The sequence below is a fragment of the Apostichopus japonicus genome, chromosome 15, assembly GCF_037975245.1.
Source record: "Apostichopus japonicus isolate 1M-3 chromosome 15, ASM3797524v1, whole genome shotgun sequence".
Lineage (NCBI taxonomy): Eukaryota > Metazoa > Echinodermata > Holothuroidea > Aspidochirotida > Stichopodidae > Apostichopus > Apostichopus japonicus.
This window is the reverse complement of record NC_092575.1, coordinates 12,971,722-12,997,018: the sequence shown is the minus strand read 5'-3', so window position 1 is coordinate 12,997,018 and position 25,297 is coordinate 12,971,722. Positions and strand designations below refer to the sequence as shown.

Below are 25,297 nucleotides of genomic sequence, written 5' to 3'. Positions count from 1 at the left end.
ATGGATCAACCTTTGGTGGTATCTTTAAAGTGACCCCCCCCCTCCCCCAAAGGAAAGTGGATTCTCCCTAATAAATATCAAGGGCCTTGTTGCTTACCATCCGTGAGCGATTGATTGTGGCTTTAATGAGATTTGTCGAAAGAATTGCAAGGTTGGAATTCAAAGTAATAATTTATTGTACCTCATTTAGCATGAAGGTGTACCCAAAACTATTTGATCTGCTGCAGTATGCATATATGCATAGGGTGACCTTGAGTGATGCTAATTAAGATGGTAAACTCATGAAATTTTTTTTATGAACAGCCTGATACAGTTTGAACATTTGCAATAAATACCTCAAAGTTCTCTGTACTTTAAATTTTCATCAAAATGTATCATTTTTGGCAAAATATTCTTTTTTTCCCTCTGAGGATAAGTGATTGAGAAAGTATAAGGAAAAGTAGCTATGTGATACGAAATGCTATGAGGATGTGGGCTTTTCACCTAAAGATAAGGAGAATTTCCCACAAATTTGCTACGCAAATTAACTTCAGCCAACAGAAATTCCTTTCAAGTCCTTATACTCCTGCTGTAGGAAAATTAACTCTACAGGTATTAGATGATGTAATTGGAGGTATATGTCTCACAACAGCTCATTATAACTCTCTACTTTTATTGGACTTTTGTATTATGTCCTTGAGATGATGATAATTATTTAGAATGTTTGTGACAGCTTTTACTACAAATATGGTAAACGGGAAGTACATTTAAAACTTTATAAAAGGGAAAAGAGACATGTTTGACCCACATTTACTGGTAAATTGTTACATAAATTGTTAATAAATTTTCACACCAAAACTCAAAAAATTTGACATAAGCTTTTGTTGTCTATTAATTTCTGGTATGCTGGGAAACGAGTTTACTCGGCTAGCTGCTTTGATCGATATCCATATCGATGAAGACACAAAGCAAAACCTGGTCAGTTATATCCATAGACATTTCAAGGACGGAAGCAGTTAAACTTGCGAGAGGCGGAATTCTGCTCTCCAGTCTTTTTTTATTTTTTTATAAACTACAATATTAATCAATTACTAAATCGCCAAAGATAAATGTTTTCTACCGATTTGAGCTAACGGTTCTGTTTCCTGCATCTACAGACCAGTTTATGTTCTAACTAATGAGAGAGTTTCTACCTTGTAAATTGATTAAACAAAATAGTATCAACTTATAATGACAAAGGTTTCCTTTGACTGTGTTAATGAATTTCTGAACAACAAGTAGACAATTTAAAAGCTACAGTGTCATTTTACATTTTTTTTTTTTTTTTAATATTGTCATCTTTAATGAGGGTAGTCCTGCTCAGTGCAGAAGCACTGCTTTCCAGAGAAGCCCTCAACTTACCCGCAACTCTGTCTATGAAATTACTCGGGACCGATCCTCGTCTGCCATCCATTAATTCTCCTTGGAAGAAGCCATCCTGAAACAGAGAGGGAGACAGATACAGCTCCGTCATTAATATTCATAGCTGATATTAATTGATGAATATATTTAGGATATTATAATGTTTGTTTTAATGCTTGAAGTCACAGTACAGTATAAACAGCTCATAACAATGGATTGCATTGTTCTATTGTGTTGTATGAACTATAAAATATATTTTGGAAAATCTGCAAACACTAATCATCTAGATAAAATGGTGCGATATTGAGGTGCTAAAATGTTCCAGAAGCAGACAATTTGACACATTTTTTCTATTTTGGAGAAGACAAAAATATTCCGCATTGATGGTACGAAACTCCCTTCGTCTCTACCTCACTCTTGATGTGCTTTATTTCATGAGCTTATTTTTTGCAAAAAGTATACAAAATATTAACTAATATGGTGGATTCATTCACATCATAATAAAAGTACAAAACTGAATGCAAATTTTTTCAAGAAAAGAAAAATCTTTCTTCTTGCTAAAAATCTGCAAAATCACAACTGTTTGTTTCAAGTTCAGTTTCGGTACAGAAAATATCACCTTCTAACACTGTGACCTCCAAAAACTCATAGTACATAGCAGTTTAATGCAAATTTCACCAGGAAGTTTGAATTTTTATGTTCCGCCATTATAGATTATAAATTGAATTTACTCCTGGAATATCCTTTTAGTCTGCAAGATGTACAAAGCTCTCTCTCTCTTTTAATGGCCTTGTTTGTTTTGACAGATTCAACGAGAGTTAATTAGATGATTCTGTTCCGTTAGCTAAGTGCGATGCTCTTCTTATCAGATTAGCGTGACAGGCCAGAGATTATCGGTTTAATAAATCAAGTCAACCTGTCACCCTCCCCACATTAGGAAAATTAAACTCAGGAAATCTCATAAATGGATAGATTAAGAATGATTTCCTTCATGAATATTCAATGACCCTCATTAACATGCGTAATAGCCCTGATGGGGGTTTCCTAGATCTACTTAATGAGACAGACAACGTGGAAGAGATCACCACTCTTTGTAGGTCACAGCTGATGGATTAATTGCAGTAACTGTTAAAGCATGAGGTCACAGCTGATGGATAAACTGCAAGTAACTGTTAAAGCCTGGTCTTTGGTTGGTTTCATCAGAATCTCATGTCACCTCTCAAAATGATAACGTAGCGATAATGTAGTGATCATGTGATAATGTAGTGATAATGTGATGATGTAGTGATAACATACTGCAGATTTTGTAGTTTAACTGAACATTAGTTTTATCCACAAAAATCTCCGCAGGAAATTAGACCAAAAACTTTCAAGGTTTGCCAAGGAAAGTTTAAAGCAGTATATTGAACAAAGATTATGAGTTACTGATTTAATCCATGGCAGAATCTTTATAGGTAAATGGGTCCCCTTGAAAGATGACCCAGCCGTCCTTATGCATATTCCTAACTTTCTCTTATCACCACTCTGCCATGGTATGCAAGAATAATGAATAACCAAAGGTGGGAGGGGTCTGTTAGGGACCACATGGTCGTATAAGGTGACCTACCTCATCTGGGTCGCCGTATACGTAGATGTAATCCCCGGCTTTCAATGGAAGTTCAGAGTCGGGGTTATCGTTCGGCGAATCGACGTACGGGTCGTAGTTGTACTTGGCGACGTATACGGCAAGTTTACTGATGGCGCTTCCCGCGCTGGACAGAGAAGATGGCTGTAAGCGCGAGAGTAAGACCTCATCTATCTTATCGCTGACATCTTCCAGTAATTCCTCTGGTTCGCTTCCAGAGTCGGGCTGAGGGTGGAAAAGGAGACAATAAAGTAAATAGGGTATCGGCAGTGACAAGATATATCGGGGTGATAAATCTGCTAGGTACATCCTTGATCAATCAACCGAAAACAGGCGACCAATAACCATTAAACAATAGGCAGTGAAGTATGGGCTAAGGTGTGCAAGTTACTCTGTGTGTAGGAGGTGGGGTGGAGAGGGGATGGAGGTGTGGGAGAGGTTGGAAAAGAGGATATTTCCCCAAAATTATAATCTACTCAGCGACATCTGAAATGAACTCAAGAGCCCTAGATTATATTACAAGTGTTGCCAGAATAGGATAATTTCAAATCAGAGGAGCAGTTACTATAAGTCCCAATGCTTCCCCTTCCTGCCCCCCCCGCCCCCCCACCCTCGAACACTAACTCCTTATTAACAGATATTGCTGAAATGGTTCATATACTTGCTTAGATCAGGCTAGACTGGACATTGAGTTTTCATGATCTCTTTGATTGCTACCGATGGAAAAATAGATCTATTGCTCTAACTTGGTAACTTATATATGTAAAGTAATACTAAAAATACAAGGATAATTAATTATTGCTAATCTGTATCGGCCGATAACGATAACTCAACAGTGTTGATTGGTGATACTTTTTGGTCAATCATTGCTGATCAAGAACATGAATTACAGACTTGGCTTTTCATAGCAAATTACATGAAGATAAGTACTTTATCTCTAAACCTGACAACACAGTGTCACTCTATTTATCAGTCTGCTGTTTGTCTGTCTGTCTGTCTGTCCATCTGATTGTTTGTCTTTCAGTTAGATGAAGTGCTCAACGTATATTATACATACTACACCACATATGCTTTCAGCCGCCAGAACTTCACTGCAATTTAAGTTGATAAAACTTCACATATCAATTTAATGAACTAAAGATACTAGAGCTCATCTCTAAAAGCAGCAGCTGTCCCACTCTATTGTCAGTCAGTCTGTCTGTATGTTTGTCTGTCCAGTAGCTTGCTTAACTTTCAAGTATATCATCTGTAGAAAGTAAATTCTGTGTACTATGAAATGTTCACACTATTGAAGCCACAGCCAGCCCAAGAACTTCACAGCATTAAACCCTACAAAATCTAAAGTTGAAAGAAAAAATTTCACTTTAAATAGTAGGACAAATCCTTGAACCCTGTGTCTGCAATTTTGACTGTCATACTTTCTTTAAGCTCTTCTAAACATGTTAGAAAGCGAGCATATAATCGATTCCAAATGCTGTTGAGCCATTCACCCTAGTTCTGCTAGAATATCTGTCCCAGCGGTTTTATCCGTCTCCTCATATGCTCATTGACATTCGTACGAGTCTTACGAAGAATAATTCGATAGGGAAATATAAACAAATTTGAAATCCAAGGAGAACATCAGTCCCAATGTCAAATTTATCTGCTTCAGTAAAGACCTTGACGACGTTTTGAAACATGGACGTTTAACCGTTTTATTCCTTCTGCGATATTAGTAACTAACGGGAGACCGATGATGACCGAACTGTCTTTAAAACTAGCACACGACCTACAACGTGTTGTCATGGAGACAAAAGATTTTCAGTGTAAGAACGATGACCAAATGGATTTCGACGGTTGGTCGGGTCAAAGTGATTGTGAAATTTACGAGGGGTAATCATACTGCCACTGATTTGAAATATGTGATAAAATGTCAACTCAAAATTGAACAAGAAAGAAAAAGGAACAAGAGATATATTAAAACCTTTGGGATGTGAAGTTTTACTCTGATGCTTATTTGCATTACATCAAAGTAAAAAAAAAAAAGTTGAGAGTTTATTGAAACCTTACCTCACCATTTTCTGGTTGTTTTCTTGCTATGCTGGAAGACTTGTGTGATTGAAGTGAAGAAGATAGGCTAGAATGGTCTTCTGAAATGTAAAAACATAAGAATTGACATTTTTTCCCCCGAAAAATGAGAATCGTGTAACATACAGCAACACAAGTCTGGGGGTACAGAATGTTACTTGTGAAAAATAATGTTCTATAATTTTCTAAGAAAACGTGCGAAACATCGAGAAGGGATTGCATATTTTTTTCACTTTGTCAGAGAAGAGTCTAAGGCACATTTCATTATTTACAGATAAAACAGATTTACAGATTACGGAGGACTTGGATATTGTGTTAACCATCACCATGCAGCTTAGCAACCAAATAAGATAGAAAGTAACAAAGTGGTCACTTATATCTAATTTAACCCAATCTGCATTTCTGAGAATAATCTGGAGAGAACTTTCGGGAACTGTTCGCAGTTCTTTCGCCGGCTACAATTTGGATCCAGCCAATATTGACGGCCTTAAATGTTTTACAACAGAGCGATAAAGCAGCAATATCAAAAGCAGACTGTCATCACTAGTTCATTTTACTTAAAGAGATATTCTGGTGGCAGTCTGGCAGGTTATGTCAGACTTTTATAAAGGGAAAAAATATTCTACACTGCTAGTTGAAAAACCTATCGCAATAACTATGAGATATCTTTGATTGAATCATTGAATGAAACCTATTTGGCCTGGTTAAACCCTTGCGTCTTCAAGGAAGTTGATCACAGTAGGTGGCCTGTGATGTCATTACTGCAGATGCTCAACAAATGTTCTCCTTGACTATTCTAATCTTCTTGTTGATTTATCCTTACAATGTGATACCTTTGGAAAAAATGTTTGCTTAGCTGTCAATGTTCTCAGAAATGTATAATCCTCTATGAATAAGTGAGAAAAAATTTTATAAAGTAAAAAAAAAAAATCCCCACGTTTTTGGCTGATTATTGCCATGACGACATCATCCAATTCTGCTGTTGCCAGATGCATTTATAAAATATTGCAAAATTAGAAAATTCATATCTTAGTCAAACAATATTCTACGAAGATTTGATCTGAATTGACAATTATGCAGAACATTTCCAGCAGATTTTGTTATTTAAGCAAACAACTTCAGCCACCTGAATATCCATTTTAATGAATTTTTTTGTGGAAACAACAGAGGGTGTCAAAGTTTGACTCAATTAAAATCATACAATTTTAAAAGCTAAAATATATACAGTTTCATGGCATTAAACTATTGGCACCCTGTTTAGATCAACCTCTGTAAACAACATCAAGCTAAATAAACTGTAACTTTAAATTCAACCATATTCTACAGACCTCTTTTCAATCTAGGCACTAATTGTTCTAGTCTCGCTGTCTTAGCTTCTTCTGCTACCTTCTTCCAGTCATCTTCCGGCTGGCTCTGGTAAGCCATCCTCTCGGGTGAGTTGTGCTCTTGCATGGAACCTTATAAAGCACAAAATTTAAAAGACATTTAGAATCGACTGGAGCCATGTTGTCTGTAACAGGGAAACATGACTCACTTTTTATTTACATTAAATCTACATGCATTTCACTGTGGTCGTTGGTTACTGCAATGTCTCTTGCATGTGACATACACCATGCACAATGCAGAAGGGTTTTGTGATCCTGGGTTGATATTTAATCTAAATGTTACCCTGCTTGACATTAGAGCAGGAACTTTTGTTTAGTTCGGTTGTCAAGTTCCATTACTATACAACATTAATATGCTATACAACTGCATTAGTTTTAATAACCAGACTGATTTTGTCTAATAATTTAAGGAAAGTCCAAACTTATGAAAATTTTCCCTTGGCTTTAACATCTGTGAGATACATGTACTAATTACATTACTGTTATCAACAAATGTATGAAATTTGTTTCTTGATTCCAGTAAAGATCTTTCTTGCAGCAGGCTCTAATTACAGTTGGTAATTAGTTTCCATTACAATGCAAATTATTAAAAATTCACATATCATTTACTTTTTATTTTATAAATTTAATTCAAAGTAAGAAATAATGAAGAAAATAGTCCAAAATGTTGAAAAATTCTCTTTGGCTTGAAAAACTTTTGTGTGTGATAAATATACTCTAATGAACAAAAGTCTGGGTGACAATAAAGTGAATTAAATAACAAAACATATTACATTTGTCAATGAACTGAAGGAATGTTCTCACTTTCAAAACTTGCCAATAACAAGCTGGATATTATGAAGTTTTGTTGATTTTTGTAAGGAGAACTGTGATTGGTCAATTCTTTCCAAAAAGAAAACACTGGCTTTGTTAGTGCTCCAATACACAGTGTGTATTGGTCGCAGTGGTTGACCATGCGTACTGCGCTGTATGTACTATATGTGTGCTAAATCTCGGAACGGGCATATGTACGCATATCTAACAACTAACATCATGAAATCTCCCCTCCCCCCCACCACCCATCCTCTTTACATCCTAGCTCTAACACTGTTTCAGACTGCCCCTTTCATAGCAATGTTTGTCAACTAACTGGAAAAGGTTGTCTCCATTTATTCCAAATGCAACTTGCATAGGCGTAGAAGGCGGGGGTAGGGGGGCTGGGGGGGTGCAGCCCCCCAAACCAAAAATTTGTGTGAAAATTCGGGCAATATGCTGAGAATTTTTCGGGCACCTACTGAAAGAAAAATAATTTGCAATGTGTTTTTCAATGGTTAAACTGATATTATTATTATCATTATTATTATAATGACTTCCCCAATAATTATAACCAATATGGAAGGGTAATAACACGGAAATGATTGTGTTTTATTGGCATGCGATGTAATAACCGATGCATGCCTATACGATATGCACATTAACATGTTGAGCGCGCGGAGCATGCGAAAAATTTGGTAATATTTTTCGGGCAAGTCGTTACAGCCCCCCCAAATCAAGTTGGGCTCCTATGCCTATGGCAACTTGTTATGGTACTAGTTAATATCAAACTAATTACAAATGCTATTCTTTTAATATGTGATGTTTGTCTTCTAGCATGATTAGTCAATCTCAATGAAAGGGATGCATGTAGCTTAAACAAATCAAATAAATTAAATAAATTGTCTGCAAATATCCAGAAAAAAAAGGCAAAAATATTTCTTTTGTCTTACTCAAAAAAAGGATATGTCAATTTCAAATTGATATTGACGACAAGGACAGTGGAAATGTAATAATTTACCGGGCAGAACAACATTCAGCTCTGACTTTACGCAGTGAAAGTAATTACTTAGAAAGTCTGACTGCCGAGGAACAGAAATGTCTTAACGTAAGCAAATATTCAGATGTTTGAAGCACTGAATCTAGATAAATGTTGATACAGATTGTAACGGCAATGGCAACACATTATACTGTATTCTAGAGGTATCTCATACTCCAGGGACAAACAATCTTGTGTGAGAAAAATATGAAAAAATGAAAGGAACACCATCCAGGTCAGCTATTTCTATAGCAACCGGCAGTATTCTGAAGGATTTAACAGTCATCTTTCACGTTAGCATTCATTCTTCCAAAAACGCAATCTGTCTTCTCTTGTTTTTGCCATTAATTAATATCCAAACAAAAACTGTTTCAATTTTTGCTACCCGCAAAAGAAATTTTTTTTCTCAGAGAGGTAGGTTTTAACTGGAGGCAATTTAAAGAACGTTGTTGGTAATTGTGTAAAAACATGAACCAAAATGCTGGGGATATTAATTTTCATTCACTTCCACATGATTTGTAGAGTCATTCTCTTTGTGTTTATATTCAAATCTTGGTTTCTTTAAAGTCTCAGAGGGGGGAGGGGGATGGGGGGAGGGGGAAGGATGTGAGCCAACATTTGTCCTGCATTATTAACATATATCATGACTGCCTATGTTGATCGGTAAAATCCTACAGTTATCAACAAAAACTGCCAATTGTCCAAATGTATCCATTCCTTGTGGCTCTAATTGCGACATTTTTGTAACAAACTTTATTTTGCAGCCATATACTAGTTTATATGCATTACCAAGAAAGTAATGAAAAAGAAATAATAATAAAACTCAACGAAAATGTGATCTGGCCAACAAGTTTCATGTATAGGATGAAGTTTTGTTATGGATCAGAGAAAGGCTGGTAATTGGTCAAGTGAGATCATGTGACCTTATCACCGGACATATTAGTTCAATTGGAAGGATTATTATTTGGTCAACCGATTGCAAGCAATCTTGTTTTTTTTACCCCTTCAAGGTTATCGGTGGAAATGTGTCATAAAATTTGCACGTCCATCGATCTGCACGCATACATCCGTAAAATTTATCAGCTGGACAAAAAGAAAATGGAAATTGATGACATAAATGTCACTTCACAGATCGGTCTTCTCCTAAACGGCTTTTGGCCAAATCCATTCATCAGAGACAATTATGGTAAGAGGAGAAGCATTCGCGAGGACGCTCTCCGCAGCCTCGAACTTCGGAGTCAGACGGTAACTAGAGACTTGGATCGTGATCGAATCGATTCCCCGAAACGCGGTGGGTACGGATTCAACTCATTTCTGAAGTCGTCGAATATTTACAGTGAAAATCGAGAACTGTAACCAAAGCGCCTTCTTCCTCTGCGTTCTTATTATGGTGCAACATGGTTCAAGGAAATTTGATAGTAAAAAGTAAAGGTCTGAGTGATTTTTTATGAACAAAACAAATAATGTAGGGCGGAAAGAAATGACCTTATCATTTTCAAATTTTATTTAAATGCACGAATGGATAGGAAATGACCACTATTTGTAATTGAAAAAAAACACTAGGGACAAAAAAAAAAACGACAGGAAGGTGGGACAGTCCTTTCTTATAGCCCCTGTCCCTTTTTGGGTCATGTGATGAAGTAGTATAGCATGGATCATTTTCAGTGACTTTTTAAATCCTTCTGGATATTAAATATATCTCAACTATCTGATGGCTAAAAATATTATCACCAACGACTTGGCCAGAGTGAACATACTTGTGCACATTGGGTATAAAATAAATAGTAAGGTTACACATTCCCCTCCCAGTCCCCCTCCCCCTGCATGGACCCCAACCCCCCTACATGGACCCCACATGACTTATCTCTTAATATTTCCTCTGCCAATTAAGGTCTAGTCAAGAGGAAAATTTAGTTTTGACTTAAATATGAAAGAAAAGGAGCATATTCTAAGTATCCTGCATGGAGAAGTCTGCATGCAATTCCTCTAAGTAATGCTTTCCAGATAACAGCATTTGAAGTTGAGAGAGTATCAAAAGTGAACTGGACGCAAACAGCTGTGGTGTCTGATAGAAGCACACTGACAATATTTCTTTGACATATTCTTCTTTTAAATTGACATTTATTTTGTGTCTTGATGGACACTTTTCCATAGGAATACACTTACAGTCATTGATAATGGTTCACTCTACATCCCCTCAGATAAAAATTGGAATCCTGCATGCCCAAAACAAATATCAAAAAAAAAAATAATTTTGCTACCAGAGTTCGACTACATATGACTTAATAATCACACATGCTTGTTCCAAGTTCACTCACGGTATACAATCTGTGATAATTTCAAATTTTGAATACATCTCAATAATGTCATGTAGCAATTGCTTTCAAATTTCACGGGGGTGCAATTATAATGTGTTCCTCTTTCACCAGTCAAATTTGCTTTCCCCTTTAAGTATCTAGGTCTTACCGATTCAGTATTGGATTTTTGGACAAATGAAATGCCAAAATAACTTCAAAAGCTGCTATTGCTTACAAAATCCTGCTCATGCAGCTAGGCTGAATAAGTATCAAAAGAGATTATCACTGCAGACCATGGCAGTGTCTGCTGTGCCCACTGCCTACATGGCAATGCCTAGTACTATCTACATAGCAGTGCCTACTGACTACATGGTGGTGCCCCCTGCCTAGATGGTAGTACCTACTGTGCCCCCCGCCTACATGGCAGTGCCCACTGTGCCTACTGTATACTGTACATGGCAGTGCCTACTGTCTACATGGCAGTGCCTACTCTCCACATGGCTATACCTACTGTGCTGTGCATACATGGCAGTGCCTACTATAACCACTGCCTACAGTACATAGCAGTGCCTACTGTCTACATGGCAGTGCCTACTGTGCCCCCTGCCTACATGGCAGTGCCTACTGCTTACAGTACATGGCAGTGCCTACTGTCTACATGGCTGTGCCTACTGTCTGTCCTACATGGCAGCACAGATGCATGATGGTCACAGTCCCCTTCAGCGTCCTACTTTTTACATAGTACCTTGGGCACCTTATAAGTGACAAACATTTCTACCCTCCTTACAACACCAAGATCACACGCATAAAGCACATGACACTAAATGACAATGGAGTGGGTGTGATGATCTCATTTCAGTAATTATAAAAGACACAGAACTGACAGCCAATGTAATCCTTTATCCAATTAACTGTAATTAAGTCATGCTGATGTTCCCAGAAACTCCTAGCCCTATGGCACAGATATTTCAAGCTTTCCATTTGCTAATATCAACATGGTTAAATGTTACACTTTCTAATGAAGATGAACTAAGTTGCTGTAAGCCTTTCTTAGCCCTCTTGTTTACAAAATGTTATTTAGCCCTCAATGTTCACAACCTAGTTTAGAATGCAGAATGAGGTTTTGAACATTTAGGCCTACACAATAATATCTCTGCTTCAAATGTAAAGGATGGCTACAAAATTGAGATTTGGTTGTGCTAGAGTAACAAGAAAATGCTTTTAGACTCGAAGAGATAAATTTGGTTAATCCTGCCAACTGCAGTTTTATTCTCCCTTCTGTCTCTCTACGATTTATACCCCAAAGGGCTAGTTCTACAGAAAGTTCTGGCAGCCATCTTAATCATGAACTTTTGTCACCGTTCAGGTTAAGCGAAAAAGCTAAATGAATAAGTTTATAAGCGACGCACGGGACAAAACAACATTGGCAGCCTTCACTTTGCCGTAAGCAGAGTCAAATGAAAGTGGAGACAAATACAATGTAGTACTCCCTTTAGGGGGAAATTTAATATTGCACATACTGTCCAGACAACCTTGAACAGTACGTTTCATCAAAAGGAACATATGAAAGTTTAAATTTTATACGCGACATTAACCAAAGTTGAACATTCTGACTAAACTCCTTGAAGCTAAAATAAACAATAACTTTGGACTTGAGAAAATAAAAAAGAATATTTCTTTTCAACTTCTTTATAAGGAACAAGAAAAGTAAAAACTATGAAAAAAAAGGGGAAAAAAGTAATGTAATGACAGCATAAAACTTGTAGAAGAGAATGAAACAGCAGCGTTTATATATTTAAAAAAAAAAATGAAAAAAATGGGAAGCCAACAAGCTAAGTGAATCCTTGCCACATTTCTTTGAGAATATTTAATATAATACTGCATGCGTTTCAAGTTTTGACTGTTGCCATTAGGAAGGTTCTTGTGCAAATGTAGACACGTACATACCAAGTATGAAGTTCAAGCTTTACTTTTAGAGTTAGCCTGCTTATAAGGTTTCCGTCTTGTGACCTCTTTTGACCTTCACAAAAACATGAAAGAGTTCTTGTACTTGTACACTGAATCTATGAATTTTGTCCATCCATAACAATTTACTTTCTTTTGAAATTATTTATGCTTACAAAGTTTTTAGACTTTGAACTATGACCTGCACAAACAGCAATATGGATCTGGTAATCACTCGTTCACAATACAAGTGACATCCTTTGTGACATCCTTTGTTATTCCTTTGATATTATTGTCTATTTTGTTTTGTACATTTTGTTTTTCTTTCTTACTTTGTTCTGTTATTTTCTTTCTTTTCTTTAGGGTTACTAGCTTTGATAAACATTTTATGCTTTTCTAGTATCCTGTTTATACCATTATGCACTGTTTTGTATGTCTATGTATATGCGAAATATATTAAGTTCTGAACTGAACTGAACTTTGTGGTATCGCATACAAAACATGCCACCAAACTTGAATATTGTTTATTAATATAAATGGAAAAATAATCTTCTGGTTTTCAGTGGTCAGAGGTAAATACACTGTTTGCACTTTAAAAAATAAAACTGGAATGGTTTGTCTTGCTGGACATAGTTTTGGACAATTTTAGTGTAAGGCCTGGGTAGGATTAAGGCCAAATTCTTCAATCACACAACTATTATCTTGCTATTGAGAATATTTATCCAATCACATTAGCTGAGCTACAAGTTACTCCTCATATTATCCACTTAAGGAATAATTTCTTCTTATTCTACAAATGGAAAGAGTCCACCGAATATTCTTGAAAGCTAAGATATTTCCCTAGAGAAATAAAGTACAGTGCAAGGAAACATCTGCATTTAAAAAGAAAAAAAAACTTTCCAGAACAGAACTTCTGTCTAAATCTTTACAAATTTATGAAACGGAAACAGAAATGGGCACAGTGATTGGGAAGAAAACTAAGCTTTGAACTAAAAAATTTTACATTTTGTATTCAATTTGCCCCAATCTTGCAACATGGTGCTGGACACACAGACACACACAGGTGTGTTTTACATTCAGACCGAGGACCCCATTGTTTTTTCCATTGTTCAAATGCACGTACCCTAACCTTAACAATACCCCATTACAATAGAATTCTTTCGAGGACGTGGTGATCCTTTAGAAATCATATCCGAGGACCTGGAATTCTTTTGTTCAAGTCCTAGGTCAGAATACAAAACAAGTGCACGCACACACACACATGCGAGATAAATATACCTGAAGACATATATTCTAATACTTAAGGACCACCAAAAGCTAACTAGAAATGCCAGAATTACTCAAAATCTTCAAATGTCACCAAATAAAACAAAGTGCACTATTTTAAATTTATAGAACACAAATTTAGAAAGTTAGCTTTATATATCATGCATGATTGGTTTCAAGGTAGAGTTTGCAAAATGATCACAACCACATAGATTAGATTAGATTAGTTGGATTAAACAGAGCAAATATTTAATGCTTGTCCCGTCGTCGTCTCAGACGACCAAACTTATGTGCAGTCAACCAAATTCAGCTTTGAAGGTCGCACGGCAGACGATTAAGTTGTGTACACCAGATTCAGTTTGCATTTGAAATTTAACTATGAACACCCAAAATAGGTAGAATGAATAATTGGTATCACTTTGTAGATACTAAAAAAGAACAACAGATAAAGGTCGGCCTATGATCCCCCCAAAGGAGACTTTGTAACTGACTCTGGTGTACTAAACATCAAACCTACACATCTCTCCTACAGTGTGTAGACATCGGTCATTATTTGTCATATTTTGGGACATTTTTTTGGCCGACTAGGGAAAACCAGAAATATCCTTAAAAATTTTGCTCTGTTAAAGTGGCCATGACACGAAAATTTCAAAGTCCTATATTTTTGGGATCCATCAAAGAATGTTCTCTAGAACATGTATCAACCAATCTGCCAGTTTAAAACTGGATTTTTCAAGTCGAAAATTGAGAATGAATTTACCCTTTTCGGCGTTTGAAATTTTGTTTACTCGAAAATTTTCCGATTCGCATGACGTCATGTGACGTCACGTTTTGAACACATTTGTTGTCGTTGCTTACGATCCTCCGAACATACCATTCACGTACACAGTAGACAAGTACACATACCACTAGTAGTTACTAAACAAAACACCGATCACAAGTGCGATATCAAATCAAAATTTCCTGTGAAATGGCGGATCCAGAACCAATTGCGGCAACCGAAGTTCAAAGTGATAATGGTTCTTCACTAGGCAGTGAAATTCAGTGGCGTAGGAAGTTACTTTTGAGTGGGGGGGCTGAAGACTGATGGCCGGCCTGGGGGAGGGGTCTAAGGGGAGGGGGTGTCCCCCTCCCCTTTGGATTTTTTTGCATTTCCAGGTGGCCTCAGATGCAATTTGGTGCAATATAGCACACTTCAACACCCACTCCATTTTGTAAACTTAATTTTGTATTTTCACCTGGCCTTAGATGCAATTTGGTGCTCCAAATGAGATTTTTTTCTCATTTGGAAATGAAAAAGGGGTTTTTTGACTTGCGAAGTGGGGGGGCGGAATGATACTTCCGCCCCTCCACATTTTTCACTGGGGGGGCTGGCGCCCCCCAGCCCCCCCGGTTCCTACGCCCTTGGTGAAATTGGGCTAAAATTGGAGTGCCCTTTCTCATATTCGAAGCAGAGAGTGAAGGCGATGATCATTCCAATATTGAACCGAACATTGAGGGTGGAGCGGAGGTGTTAGAACCGTATCAGTTCGAGCCTGTTAAACGAGCCGAAATTGAAGCTCCACAACATATCGAAGAAGAAATCCGTTCGAAACCATTGCAAGGAACATACAACGTGGTAAGAATTTATTAACGAAGCATTTAAAAACAAAATCCAGTCCATTTTGTGCATGTGTTGTTGGAATTCGCGGAACACCCTAAACCGTATTGTGCGTTGTGTTACGGTAACTTACAACCCATATGTAGAGTGTGTAGTACTAGTAGGGTTGGTTGCATACTGAAAGTTTGGCTCGGGGATGTAAGTTGCATTATGCAGCCATGCTAGGTAGGCATATGTGTTATTTCATACTCATTATTACTTGGCTAGTACTTTGGCCTGGAGTTTTGCAAATCAATTTTCTGAAACAAAAGAATGTTTCATGATACATGGAAGGTGTAAAATCACAACAAATGTAACCATAACTGTACATTGGTATGCCTGCTTGATATTGTGGACATCATGGCCAACATTAATACATTTTGAACTTTCATAAATTTTTTCCCAGGCAGTACAGATACATAGCCTACGGTCAACAGGTTCAATGATACTTGGGGTTCCTAGCAAGACACGTCAGGGTTGTGCTACCATCATGTGCAGTCCAAAGGATCAGAAGTGATTTTCCAGCCAATGGTCATTACACTGGATTCAAGTTGCCAGGAGAAAACTCATTGTATAGGAAGCCTTGGTTGAGAAATTCCTCCAGAAACACCTTTTCTAAACTACGATTGTGTTGGATTATCAATCCGTCAGGGTTCCCTCAGTGTTGATATATTAAAATTCAAGACTTTTAATTCAGGATGAAAAGGTTATTTTCCAGACCCAACATCAACAATGAAAGAAAAGGCATGTTTTGAAGCATTTGGACACAAGTATTGGCGTGACCGTGATGTCATATAATATGTGCATAAGGGAACGGGCATTGACCTTTTTAGGGGCATTTACCTCCCAGACGTTTGATTCGTACCTTTAATCTGGAAGCCAAAATATCCATATCACCAATGATATTTGACAGAAAAGTCATAATAAAGACCAATGGAGGCAGCAGAACTCTTGAATGTTTAGACTTTGTTTCTTCAGCAGCAGTTGGTTTGTTTTGTAGTCTTTCTTCAAAAACTCAGCTGTACACCCTGTTAATGGTCTTCGATTGTTTTAATGCGTGTGATGCTGTGTTTCACATTGCCCATCAGTGCTGTACGTGTCGTCGTGCTTGTGTAACATTTTTGCATGTGAGTTACTTCGTGCAGTGTTTCTTGGTTTAAATAACCCTTTATTGTATTTGCTTCTGGATTATTCTAATTAATTTGTCATAACAACGATTGATAGCGATGGACATGCAACTGCTTTGTAGGCTTAAAGCCAAAAAATTCATGTAAGTTGTTTTCTTTTAACCTCCTTTGATGTCACAAATTACATTAGTGTAATTTAAGAATGATAATGTTTATGGAAAGTACAGTTTTACTTTTATGTCATATAATACAATGATTGTTGTTAATGTTAGTTCAGATTGTCCAGAATGACTGTCTAGAACTGATATCGATTAATTTTGTTCAATGATTTAACACTTGAACTATGTGGTGTGAATTTTTGGCTCTGTGACTTTAAAATAAATCGCTTTGAGATTTAATTAAACACCCTTTGGAATAAAATCTTTTTACCTACCAATTTTGACCCATCCCCATTACCCCCACTCCCTCCACAACATAGAAAATGGTTTTCCTGGAATAGGAATAAGAAATTATTGCTATAACTAACTGATCCAGCATATTCCAGAAATAAATTGGGGAACTGAGATTTGTTCACAAGAAGATGTAACCCATCGCTTATTAGTATACAATAGAGCAATGAAGGGGGTGTTAATTTAGATGATACAGTAAAATCTCTTCGTCTATTGCGACTTCAGTGTAGTAACGCTAATACTATAGTACTACTAGTGCTCGGCGCACTACCTCCTAAGGATCGCCACTTGCCCCATTGGAGGTTTCCTGTTCCCCGATCTGGTCTTCAGAGTAGTTTTTTGTGGATTACTTGACAGAAGAATGACTCTTTTATGTCGAACCGTTAAAGTCCATTTGTTTTATTTCATAACAAAAAGGAGGGATCGTAGTATGCTTCCGTCAAGTGTTCGCTTCATTCGGAGCTGCATACTGGCTAGGCCCAGTGAAATCGGCGCTGGTGTTGTGCACAAACTTGGTCATAATCGCCGTGTTTTTTTCGTCCTTCAGCCATGGATGAAGGCTAATTGCATGGGTAATGATATTTATGCAGCCCCCAACAACACAACGGACCGGCATTTCTCTCGGATAGTTTACAACAGTTGTAAAACAAACTTGAAATTTCTAACGATATAGCGTAATACAGTGGTTGTTCTGTCAATGTAAATGCGCGTGTACTGTATCTGGAACGGTATGATCGTCGCGCATCCGATACATGCCTGGGCTTTGCACGTGTGTTCCTAACATGACGTCATCATTGTCTTGTTGTGAAATCGCATTCTCAGATATCTATTTTCGGATGCGAATATTAAAACGTTAATTACTAATTAGTCCTTGAGGTTTTCAAGGTGTTGAGGATAGTTTTGAACATAGATTTTCTCATAGATTCAGAGGAAGTTACTCTCGATGAATTGGATTTTTCGTGTCATGGCCTCTTTAAGGAACAAAATTTTCTATCTAAATAAGTTATGGCCAGGCCAGAATCACATCCAGTTAATGAACTAGTTTTGAGCTAGAACCAGTTAATGAACTAATAACAGGAGTGTTAGCTCAGTGGTTAATGCCGGTGCCTTTCAATCATAAGGTCCCGAGTTCGAGTCACTCCAAGATTAATGTATGTCGTCCAGTTACAGAGTTGTTGACAATTCATAATCATGGACGTTAAATATGAATCTAAGAGACTGACTTCAGTCAGCTTGCGACTTTGATAAGCCAATGAGGCTTCTTCGCAAGTTCCTGCTTGGAGGATCTAAAATACATACATTCATACATAGTTTGGAGAGGGGAGGGGGGTGGGGAGGGAGGTAGGAAGTTTGAGAGAATTTTGTCTTACCAGTTATCTGTTTGATCTGGGTGTCAGTATCCTGTCTTATCGATGTCAGTTCCTTGGATATCTTGCTAAAGCTACTGCTTTGTTCTTCCCATTTCCTCTCCAGATTTGTGACTTTTGCTTCCAGTTTTTCTACAGAAAATTGATGTCTCCTCTTGGCCTGGTCTTGCTCCTAGAAATTAACAACAACCAATTTACAAGAAAAATAATCTCTTCCTTGTGTCATCTCTGTCTCGAAAAAACGGAGGATTGCGTGATCGAAGAATCGAGCAATCGTTTTTCCATTCCTCCGACTCCTCTACTTCCTGACATGATTTATTCATTTCAAGAATCTGTATTGAATTATCTAATGTTTTATTCTTCGTTTGAGTTAAGTTAGAAAACGCTGGAATTCAGAGCATGCATAACGTACGACTATTGAATCATGAGATTCAAAATAAGAAGAGGAAGATGAAGATGAAGAGGAAGAGAAAGAAGAAGAAGAAGAAGAAAACAGAGAAATCACTCCACCTGAAACATCTACGCAGAGCTGCAGGTATTTTACGATTGAAAGTGGCATTCATTCATGATAGGGTATGTGAACCTACTCGGATGTTAACTTCAGCTCATGGTTCACAGAAACATTGAAGAACAGAAAAACAGAAGAAAAAAATAGTACATAAAAAAAGAAGTAAAAGGATAGCAAGAATATTGTAATTTCTTCATCGCAAACATTCCTCTTTTACTTTTCAAGACCTGTGCTTTCTTTAAGTTTAATTCATTTTGCAGCAAACGTACTTCATCTTTTAGTCGTTGCGATATTACAAGACCCTGGCATCTCTAAAAAATAGAGTTGTTCACTTGACGAGTTCTCTTTGTTTTAAATGAATACGTATTTGCATGCCATAATTACATTTGTTTAAAAATCACTTCTAACAGAATCAGGTGCTGTAGAAAGCTTCAACTGTCTATCCCCTCAGCTGGTTAAAATTGGAAAAACATGGGAAAAATATCTCTGAATTCAACGTTCCGATGAAGCGACGTACCATGTGGAAATCTACTTCATAATGTGATTTTCATAAAACGGTAAATGAACAACCGAAACCTACTGGGAAATCATCATAAACAATGGAAGCTAGAAGAGAAATCTTTGGCTAGAATTGGATTCAAACCATGAGTGACCTGAGGTTAACGAACCCCAAGGTTAAGGAACCCGAAGTTACTGGTTAGAATCCATGTTCGAAATTCAAACCGTTCTTTGCTCCTATCCATCACAGCATGGACAAATTTATGCATCTTAAATTACTCAGATGCCAGTGGTGAACATGGGTTACTGGACAAATTTATTAACTCTTCCATGCTTTGTGTTATCTAAGCGGCTAAGAGTTGTGACCTTCACAGATTTCAATATTTTTTTCAAAGTTTATGTTGCCATTATATAAACACATCCTCAGCCAATCGCAATAGACGATTGGTTATTGAAGTGGGTCTATGTCCAATCGCAATAGCCGATTGGTTATTAAAGTGGGTCTATGTCCAATCGCAATAGCCGATTGGTTATTAAAGTGGGTCCATGTCCAATTGCAATAGTCGATTGGTTATTAAAGTGGGTCTTTGTCCAATCGCAATAGCTGATTGGTTATTAAAGTGGGTCTATGTCCAATAGCAATAGCCGATTGGTTATTAAAGTGAGGCTATGTCCAATCGCAATTGGTTATTAAAGTGGGTCTATGTCATTGTCAAAGTAATCAGGAAAAGTGGCAAGCAAGTAAATTGTTTCAAATAATCTTAGAGGATATATGCTGTTGGTCTGTCCATGTTTAACTAAAATATTGTAAATTACATTTTATGAAATATTTTAAGTACAAAAAGGATAGTATGCATCAATCCCAAATAATTTGTCCCCTTCATTTCCAACATAAAGGGTAGGCACTTTTAGGCAAATTTTATTATTTCATTGGATGCTGTTGTACTTGATAATCTTCTACTACTAAAACAAAAGATATCAGAATTGTTTTTACTGGTCTAGGAAGAAGTGTCTTTTAAGATGCAAAACAACACGTAAGGTGACTTGGCGAGACAAAGCGAGCGGGAGAGTCTCTCTTCTGTTTTTGCAGAAATTAGTTTTCACGTCTCAAAACTTTTGATTTCCACTTTAATTAAGTTTGCCAAAAGTACTTTGGGTAAAGGTTATAATGCATCTCCAAGATTATACCTAACCTTGGACTGTTCTAGTACAATATTAATATTCTCTGGAAAGAGAAAATTACACCGAAGAGATGTTCTCACCTTTTTCGGTGTTTACCGTGCGTTTTGATCTCAAAAAAATAAAATAATCATGCAAGGTTAAGTCAGATGAGACTTAGAGATGAGTACCTCCCATATCATGATGTACTGACTGGATCTTGTAGTTTTTGCAGGCTGTCAATGTGTACTTCCATGGTAACAGAGAAGTAAGATTTTTTTTCAATTCTCAGACTGTTAACTTTATACATAACCCTACTATGTAAAAGCAGTGATAACTTGTCCAACACTTTTAGGCAATACTGAAAAATTGCAAAATCCATCTTGTTTTTTTGCTTTCAAACTTAAAAACACAACAAGAGTTTAACCGAGCATGTCCAAAATTAAGAATCTAATGGGTAACCCAGCATAAAATAGGTGATATTTAATATCTTCTTAGCAGCTGGTTTGGGTACACTTTGCAGTTTGTGTTGCTCTGGAGTTGCCACAGATTCTTTTACACCTCATATAAAAGTCGGTTTACTTTCCAAACCAAAATCGATACTTTGCAACAGTTTCACAGAGATGTACTACTCAGGCTTACAGCCTGAATTCCAAAAGTTTGGCAGTTGTTGTCCTTATCAGCTGTTAGCTACAGTATATAGTTATAGGCTAAATCGTGCCTGTTTGAGCGAGGTGAAATACTTCATAGCGTCGGCATGCTACTGAACAGTTGTGACTTGTATGAATCTCGTCGTGGATAATGAAAAGTGGTCTTGTAATTTTAAGACTGAAAAGCAACCAATTCCTTTAATCTTTACCACTGGTGACCATTTCCTGCCTCTTCTAGCATATTTTGCATACCACTGTAAATAAAGAGATGTTGTAAATGATACCATGCAGAGTGGGGGTTGGGGTACCCAAAAATATTTTAGACCATTCCAGATAGTTTATAACACAGGCATGCAAAGTAGTTGTAAACTGGCAACATTAAAACTTATACTAAAACAAATGTGATGAAAATGATGGAAATGATTTGTACCATTGTGCATCCACTCAAACAAAAATTACTCAAAGGAGAGTTGAAACAATTCCCATTCAACCCCTCCCCAGGATGGACATCAACCAAGCAATGTGCACCCACCTCCCCCCCCCGTCCCCCCCATGCATTCAAAATCTGGCAACGGGTCTGCTGCACTGGTCAAGTGGATAAAGCTGTGGCATTAGAAGTTATGAAACCTAACATCTGAGGTCTTGAGTTCAGGCCCAGGCTAGCTAAACTAAGGTGGGTTTTTTCATTTAGCAGAAATACACATTTTTTCTCATCTGAAATGTTCATCAAAATGTTAAAAAAAAAAATCCAGATGTGCTAAAAACTGTAACTCTGTTACCCATCCATCCATCATGAAGTGTACCTCATTAACTATCCAGCTAATCTCCCACAGTCTGCTAATCTCCCAGCTAATCTCCCAGAGACTGCATATCCCCAGCTAATCTCCCACAGACACACTTGGGCTGTTAAGAGTTCGTAGAATGACTGCCCTTCAGCTAGGCCACCTATGACCCATTTCTGAACCCCTTTAATGAATTAAGACAGCATCCAGTGCTCTCCATTTTCCCCATTGGAACAGACTTCAGCCAAAACTTGATCAAATCAGAAAATAAAATGGACATAAGTAATAATTTCATTTCCCTGTGCATCCTCATTGCATCATTGGAAAGAAATTACGAAAGAATTTGTCCGACTGTTTTTAATTTCTCTCGGGAGAGAAAAGGTGTTGACCGGCTCACACGGTCGAGTGGGATAAAACAAATGAAAACCCTAACCTCTTGCAATCTTTTAATCTCATCTTGCTTCTGCCTCAAACTCTGCAAGGCATCCGCGTGTTCTTTTTCTAATAGAAGCCGTTCTCTTATGGAATTCTGCATCAGCTGAGGGGGAACGGGAAGGTAAAAATTGAGATGGTTTTTGATATCTGATATCAAAGCTACAATATGGCAGATATGAGTGGATCGATTACGACTATTAGCAGCGGATTTTTGGCATGTAGATGTTTTTCTTCTTCCTCTGTTTTGTCAGATAATCATTTTTCATTTATAACATGATACCATAAGACAATTATCTCACACTGGGATATTAGCTGCACATATTTTTAATAGTTCATTATTAAGACTTTTGGGGAAAACTTTATCATTTTGGAAATATGCCCAAAATGTCCTTTGAAGAACAAACCTTAACATCTCTTCAATATGTTGCCTCTACATATATCACAGCTGTGTAGGTATTAGCATGTGAACAGAAAATTGTTCTCATGCTTCATGAATAACGTTTCAACGAAGCCACATAACCAGTGTTGTTGAGCCTCTACGTATCATCTGTGAATCAGAGTATCGTAGATCATGTAAATGCACACTGAGCCTGAGCATCACCTGTACAGGCAGATTGCAATGGTAATATCTTATCATAATGTACCTTAAATTCGTTCTCTAGCTTTTCCAGTCTTGCTTTGAATAAGTCTCTTTCGTCTGTGGTTTTCTTGAGCAGTGCCTTGTGCAAATCTAGGTCAGTCCTAAGCTTCTTACATTCTTCAGACACCTACAACCAGAAAAAAAAAGAGAAAAAAGTAAGACATTTTTATTTGTTATTAATTGTCATTTTTAAGCACTTAGACTAATATTAATCTAATTGCTATTGGTGTCTCTATACTATCTATGTATTACTTGATCTCCTAGAGGATAACACAGTATTCACATGAGAATTTTATTAGAGACACTATACTTTTCTTGACCTTTAGATGAACACATTAGTACATGAAAAAAAAGTAGTATATATGAGCAGCAAATGAGAGCATGATTGTTGAGTAGGAAATACAGTTATCTCCCAAACAGCATGTCAAAATTCATGCAAATTTCACCAAGAAGTTTTTAGCAAGAAAATGCTCGTACTCTCACAGGTTACGCATACAAATTTACTTCAATCAGAAATATTCTGTCCGGTATTGATTTATTGATGACCCAAGTTTGACCCTCCAGTGTTTCAACAGAGGATGCTGTCATATTGTTCTTAATGCGAGTAATCTGTACTGCTTACAGACCTCTTCCAATCAAAGTTCCACGATCACGTGCAAATTCGCTGGATACTGACGCGCTGGGTGATTGACTAGTTCAGGGTTTCACTTTTGCAGGTTGGGTGTACCAATAATAAAAGTGCTACTGAAAAGTTTGAAAATATATATTTCAAAAGATCTCTTCCTCCATAATTAGAGAGCGAAATTGTGTATACCACTAGTGATAACAACTCATGGTATACCTAAGGCGACCAGACGTCCCGATTACAGTGTGCTGTCCCCGATGAACAAGTGTCCCGAAAATGTCCCCGATTCGTCAAAATGTTCAGGAATTTCGAAAATATCCCGCATTATCAGTAAAATAATTGTAAAAACAAAATTTAGTCAAGTGTGCAGTCGCAGAACGGAACTTATAACCAGTATTTCAGGTGGGCCAGTGTAAAGTGGAAACACTGTGAAAATATGCTAGATCGATCTAGCCTAGCACGCTTTCGACCGTATAATTGGCAACTACGGTGACACAACAACACTTATAGTGTGAGCATGAGCAACTCACAAGCTCTCAAAGAACCACGTAAAGTAAGTGAATTTCATCTAAGAAACAGCTACATTTTTGAAAGTAAAATTGATTTAAAAAGTGCTTCTAAAATCACCATTTGACATCTAAGCACCTTAGGCACTCCCCTTAGACCCCTCCCCATATCAGTCACGCAATAAATGTCCCTGATTCCAGTTAGTGAAATATGGTCAACTTAGGTATACCTGCATGTATATCTGCAGTCAGAGACTGAAACAAGTCTAGTTTTGCGGAATTAGATACTGTATGTCCGATATGACAGCGCCCTCTATCGATTTTGAGCATGGCTGGAGAGCCTCATTTAGAAAGTAAAGTTTTTCCAATAGATGAAGTACCTCCTCCTTTAAGTTAAAGATTGACTATGAAATGAGTGCCAAAACATAATAATCGGAGAATCCCACTACTGCCACCGTACATTAATATGACCAGATTAAAACATTGTTATACGGCTTTACAGACATACTGTCTCATTGTCTGATTCTTAAGTTATGACTCAGTCTGGGCAGTGTTCTATTTTCAATTCTACATTCCAGTCCTAAATAACATTCCATAGCAAATAGATCTAAGTATTGGTAAAGTCTAATTTGCATATAAGCTTTGGGACATAAATATTTTATTGTCAGTGACTGATATCACACTAACCACCGGCAGGTTGTCTTGTGTTCATAGGCCAAAAGAAACACTTCATTTATTGTTTCAAACAGAACTTTTAAGTTTTCGTAATTTTATGGAAAGCATGTTCACATTTTCTGAAATTAATGGAGAGATTATGTTTATCATGTTAAAACAAAACACTAAAGAGTACCATAAATTTCTAACCATGCATCCAAGCAATACCACTTTATAATCTCCTATCAAAACATGACTTCATAAATATTCCATCAACTCCTTCGTTCATCTCTGTGTTCTCACCACTTGTGACGCGTTCACATTAAGGACGGTTCCAGTTTTCTTACACAAAGAGAACCATAAATCATACAGTGTTTTCATCTACCGTTAATAATTGAATGCGAGAAGGAAAGGACGTATATCCTACACCAAACCGCCGACGTTTCGTTTCGCTAATCTCTGATG

The 25,297-nt window shown here is 37.2% G+C and overlaps 1 protein-coding gene across 10 annotated transcripts in view; it reads right to left on the bottom strand.

Moving 5' to 3' along the window:
• Positions 1 to 25,297, bottom strand: part of LOC139980500 (RIMS-binding protein 2-like) — a 192,495-nt gene that overhangs the window by 40,175 nt on the left and 127,023 nt on the right. For all 10 annotated transcript variants that reach the window (XM_071992160.1, XM_071992161.1, XM_071992162.1 and 7 more), the window contains 7 exons: positions 23,052 to 23,174; positions 22,406 to 22,510; positions 18,380 to 18,548; positions 6,400 to 6,528; positions 5,054 to 5,133; positions 2,987 to 3,229; positions 1,381 to 1,456 (listed from right to left, as the gene is read on the bottom strand). In XM_071992160.1, the coding sequence (XP_071848261.1) occupies positions 1,381 to 1,456; positions 2,987 to 3,229; positions 5,054 to 5,133; positions 6,400 to 6,528; positions 18,380 to 18,548; positions 22,406 to 22,510; positions 23,052 to 23,174 (925 nt within the window). The remainder of the gene's footprint in view (positions 1 to 1,380; positions 1,457 to 2,986; positions 3,230 to 5,053; positions 5,134 to 6,399; positions 6,529 to 18,379; positions 18,549 to 22,405; positions 22,511 to 23,051; positions 23,175 to 25,297) is intronic.